General features: G+C 52.8%; 1 protein-coding gene across 1 annotated transcript; it reads left to right on the plus strand.

Annotated features, from left to right (window-relative positions):
• Positions 1-287: 287 nt before the first annotated feature.
• Positions 288-4812, plus strand: LOC129695017 (early estrogen-induced gene 1 protein-like; the record flags this gene model as incomplete). Its single annotated transcript, XM_055631777.1, has 4 exons — positions 288-529; positions 1454-1575; positions 2113-2182; positions 3728-4812. Coding segments are annotated over 4 exons (480 nt in total), but the record flags the coding sequence as incomplete, so codon positions are not given.

Genomic DNA, 4812 nt, shown 5'->3' on the forward strand with positions numbered 1-4812 from the left:
TTAAGAATTAAAGAAATAGATGCTTCATAAAAGGATTGTGGTAATATATTCATTAAAAAGGCTTCTTTAAAAACCTTGCATAGCCAGGGAGACAGTAAAATTGAAAAATAATTTACAAATTCTACTGTAAACCCATCCAAACTGGGAGCTTTACCAAAATTCGTCGAAAGGATTGCTTTCTGTATTTCTTCCTTCTAAACTGCAGAGTGTACAAGCCCAGCCGTTCCATTCTCTCAGCATTTGACAGTCCCGCCATCCCGGGGATTAACCTTGCGTTCCGCGTACAGCAGTGCAGTGAGAATCTTCTGATCCGTGCTAACCGCCCTGTTTTCTCGCCGACGGCAGGCTACAGCTTCGAGTACACGCGGGGCGTGAGTGTCTCCGAGCCGACCCGCAGACGCAAGTTTTCTTCCAGCAGCAGCGGCTTCTCCTCGGGCCCCAGCAGTGCCGCAGAGATGGAAGGCGGGGTCCGAGATTTGCCCTTCGACAAGCCCCCCCGTCCCTTCCGGCCCCCCGACCGCTTGCTGAGGTAAGGACGCCCCACCGCGAAAACCTCCGTCACCCAGGGAGATGTGCCAATAGACAATGGGTGCAGGAGTAGAGGCCATTCGGCCCTTCGAACCAGCACCGCCATTCAATGTAGACAATAGACAACAAGTGCAGGAGGAGGCCATTCGGCCCTTCGAACCAGCACCGCCATTCAATGTAGACAATAGACAACAAGTGCAGGAGGAGGCCATTCGGCCCTTCGAGCCAGCACCGCCATTCAATGTGATCATGGCTGATCATCCCCAATCAGTACCCCGTTCCTGCCTTCTCCCCATATCCCCTGACTCCGCTAGGGCCCTGTGGGGAGCAAAGAGGTCCTTCTGCAGTTGTACCGGGCCCTAGTGAGACCACACCTGGAGTATTGTGTGCAGTTTTGGTCCCCTAATTTGAGAAAGGACATTCTTGCTATTGAGGGAGTGCAGCGTAGGTTCACCAGGTTAATTCCCGGGATGGCGGGCCACAAGTCAGTGGGTATTTTTAAAGCAGAGATAGATAGATTCTTGATTCGTACGTGTGTCAGAGGTTATGAGGAGAAGGCAGGAGAATGGGGTTAGAGGGGAGAGATTGATCAGCCACGATTGAATGGCAGAGTGCACTTGATGGGCTGAATGGCCAAATTCTACTATAACGTCTGAACTCACTCTCTCTCACCCTCTCCCTCTCCCTCTCCCTCTCCCTCTCTCTTTCTCTTTCTCTCTCCCTCTCCCTCTCCCTCTTTCTCTCTGTCTCTTATGTTCATGTATTCTATTTCTCTTTCTCTCTCTCTCCCTCTTTCTCCTTCCCTCTCTCCCTCTCTCTCCCTCTTTCTCTCTCCCTCTCCCTCTCCCTCTCCCTCTTTCTCTCTCACTCTCACTCTCACTCTCACTCTCACCCTCCCACCCTCACCCTCTCTCTCTCTCTCCAGGAGGAAGAAGGAGACCCAGGAGAGTTTACCGTCGTGGATCAGTGATACCAGGGTGAACGCCGATGACATTGTGGAGCGGATCGTGCAGACGCAGGACTTCAGCGACACCAGCAACTCTGAGGGTAGGAGGCAGGGGGTGAGGGTGGGACGGGGGCGGGGGGTGGGGGTGGAGCTGGGTGGTGGTGGTGGTGGTGGGGGTGGGGACGGGGCTGAGAACAACACCGGCGGGCACTTCCTCCCGACTAAGGGACGAGAGGTCAAAATACGGGACAAATTCCCCACGGCAATTCGTTGACCGACTGGGCCGTGTCTGGGTGAATGATGAGTTGGCCCCGGGTGCTGGACTGCACACAAAGCCCAGCCGACGGGGCCAGTTGAGGAGTTTTGGCCCGGGGGCCGCCCGCACAGTCCGGTGCCCCGTCCAACCCACGAACCGATGATCAGCCGTGAGAAGGAGAAGTGGGGGGGGGGGGGGGGGGGGGGTGTCGGTGGTGCTGTCATTTACAGCGGATACATTTTACAGCAGAGAATGTTTTTTTTTTAAATTTCAAAATCTGGAGGGAACATTGGCGAGCCGTGTGTTGTGAAGGCTGGGGGTGGGGGGTGAGGACATTCTTGGCTCGCTTTACATTTACTGAATGTGATTGGTGTGTTTGTAGACAGTGGACTACAGCTGTTCGTAGGACGAGATGGGACGACCTTGTTTGGGGGCGTGCAGTTAAACACCAGGTAAGTCCCCCTCTTCCCCCCTCCCCCCTCCCCCTCTCTCTCCCGCCTTCTCTCTCCCATGTCTCCCTCCACCCTCTCCCTCCCCTTTCTTTCCTTTCCGCCCCTCTCTCCCTCCCCCTCTCTCCTCCTTCTCTCTCACTCTCCTTCCCTCCCACTCCCTCCCTCCATTCCTCCCTCTCAACCCCTCCCCCCCTTCCATCACTCTCTCCCTCCTTACCTCCTCTCTCTCTCTCTCTCTCTCTCTCTCTCTCTCTCTCTCTCCCTCTCCCCTTCCTTCTGTCTCCCCCTCCTTATCACTCTCCTCTCCTCTCCTCTCCTCTCTCTCAACCCCTGCACTCTCCCTCCCCTCTCTCTTTCTCTATTTTCCTCTCTCAACCCCTCCCCTCCTTCCTCCTCTCTCTCCCCCTCCTTCCCTCTCTCTCCCTCCTTCCTTCTCTCTCCCCCTCCTCCCCTCTCTCTCCCTCCTCTCCCCTTCCCTGGGAATGAGTGGGTTAACATATGATGGCCGTTTGTCGGCACTGGGCCTGCACTCGCTGGAGTTTAGAAGAATGAGGGGGGGCCTCATTGAAATGTACAGAATAGTGAAAGGCCTGGATAGAGTAGATGTGGAGAGGATGTTTCCACTAGTGGGAGAGTCTAGGACCAGAGGACACGGCCTCAGAATTAAAGGATATACTTTTGGAAAGGAGATGAGGAGGAATTTCTTTAGTCAGAGGGTGGTGAATCTGTGGGATTCATTGCCACAGACTGCGGTGGAGGCCAAGTCAATGGATATTTAGAAGGATGGGGAGGGGGGGGGGGAGGGGGGGGATGGGGGAACTCATTGACACTTACCGGATCAATTATTGGACTTTATGAGGTTAGTTCCCGGGATGGCGGGACTGTCATATGCTGAGAATGGAGCGGCTGGGCTTGTACACTCTGGAGTTTAGAAGGATGAGAGGATATCTCATTGAAACATATAAGATTATTAAGAAGGGTCTGAAAAGGGTTTCGACCCGAAATGTTGCCTATTTCCTTCGCTCCGTAGATGCTGCCTCACCGGCTGAGTTTCTCCAGCAATTTTGTCTACCTAAGATTATTAAGGGTTTGGGCATGCTAGAGGCAGGAAACATGTTCCCGATGTTGGGGGAGTCCAGAACCAGGGGCCATACAGTTTAAGAATAAGTAGTAAGCCATTTAGAACGGAGACGAGGAAACACTTTTTCCCACAGAGAGTGGTGAGTCTGTGGAATTCTCTGCCTCAGAGGGCGGTGGAGGCCGGTTCTCTGGATGCTTTCAAGAGAGAGCTAGATAGGGCTCTTAAAGATAGCGGAGTCGGCGTATATGGGGAGAAGGCAGGAACGGGGTACTGATTGGGGATGATGAGCCATGTTCACATTGAATCGTGGTGTTGGGTCGAAGGGCTCCTGCACCTATTGTCTATTGTCTCTCAAATGCTTTGACTCAATATCGCTCTTGCCTTTCCCACCCCCCATCCCATCCTCCCATCACAACCCATCCCCCCATCCCATTCTCCACCCCCATCCCATCCCCCATCTCCAGACACTCAGTCAGTGACTACATGCCGGTGATAATCAGTGGCCACTGATATCAGGATGGGCCATGGTGGGATCGGACTGTGCCCTTCATCTCTGGGAACCTGGAAGAGCGTCGCTCGGAAGGAGGAATACCATGGATGGATGGGAGGGGGGTGGAAATCATTGGGAACATCTCCAGAGAGGACCACTCCCAACCCTTCAGAAGATCAGTGGGAAGCCATCTCCTCTGGTCCCCACCAACCCATGTAGACCCACCACGCAGGGATCATTGGGTTCCCCTTGCCCCCTCTACTCCCTGGGCTGGCCGAGAGGGGTAGGGGGGCAACAGCTGACCAATATCCATGGTGGTGGTGGAGGGGCAAATAGTCACAGTCCAGTCAAATCCAGAGCAATTAGTTAAAATCCCACCTGGGTCTTCAGAGTCGAGACACAAAGCTTGCTGGAGTAACTCAGCGGAACAGGCAGCATCTCTGGAGAAAAATCACACGTGCTGAGAGAATGGAGCGGCTGGGATTGTCCACTCTGGGAGTTTAGAAGGATGAGCGGGTATCATATTGAAACATATAAGATTGTTAAGGGTTTGGACACGCTAGAGGAAGAAAACATGTTCCCGATGTTGGGAGAGTCCAGAACCAGGGGCCACACACAGTTTAAGAATAAGGGGTAAGCCATTTAGAATGGAGACGAGGAAACACTTTTTCTCACAGAGAGTTGGGGGTCTGTGGAATTCTCTGCCTCGGAGGGCGGTGGAGGCTGGTTCTCTGCACTCCCTCAACATTTTTCATCAGGCTAGAAAAAACGGCGCCACCTACTGAATGCCACGTATACCTATGACTAGCACCACCTATGACCTACCTACAACGTCATAGAAACACAGAAAATCGGTGCAGGATTTTGGAATTCTTTAATTTGCCACAACCAAGAAATGGAAGGATGCATCTTGATGATGACAATCCAGAATTGCTGCAGGAATTGCAATACGATAGAAGTGAACAACAGCAATTTGTTGAGGAGAATGGGTCTCTGCTGAATGCTGAGCAGAGAGCAGTGTATGCACTCAATTTAACATTAAAAAAAAATCGCAAACCA

This window comes from Leucoraja erinacea, unplaced genomic scaffold, assembly GCF_028641065.1.
Source record: "Leucoraja erinacea ecotype New England unplaced genomic scaffold, Leri_hhj_1 Leri_903S, whole genome shotgun sequence".
Taxonomy (NCBI): domain Eukaryota; kingdom Metazoa; phylum Chordata; class Chondrichthyes; order Rajiformes; family Rajidae; genus Leucoraja; species Leucoraja erinaceus.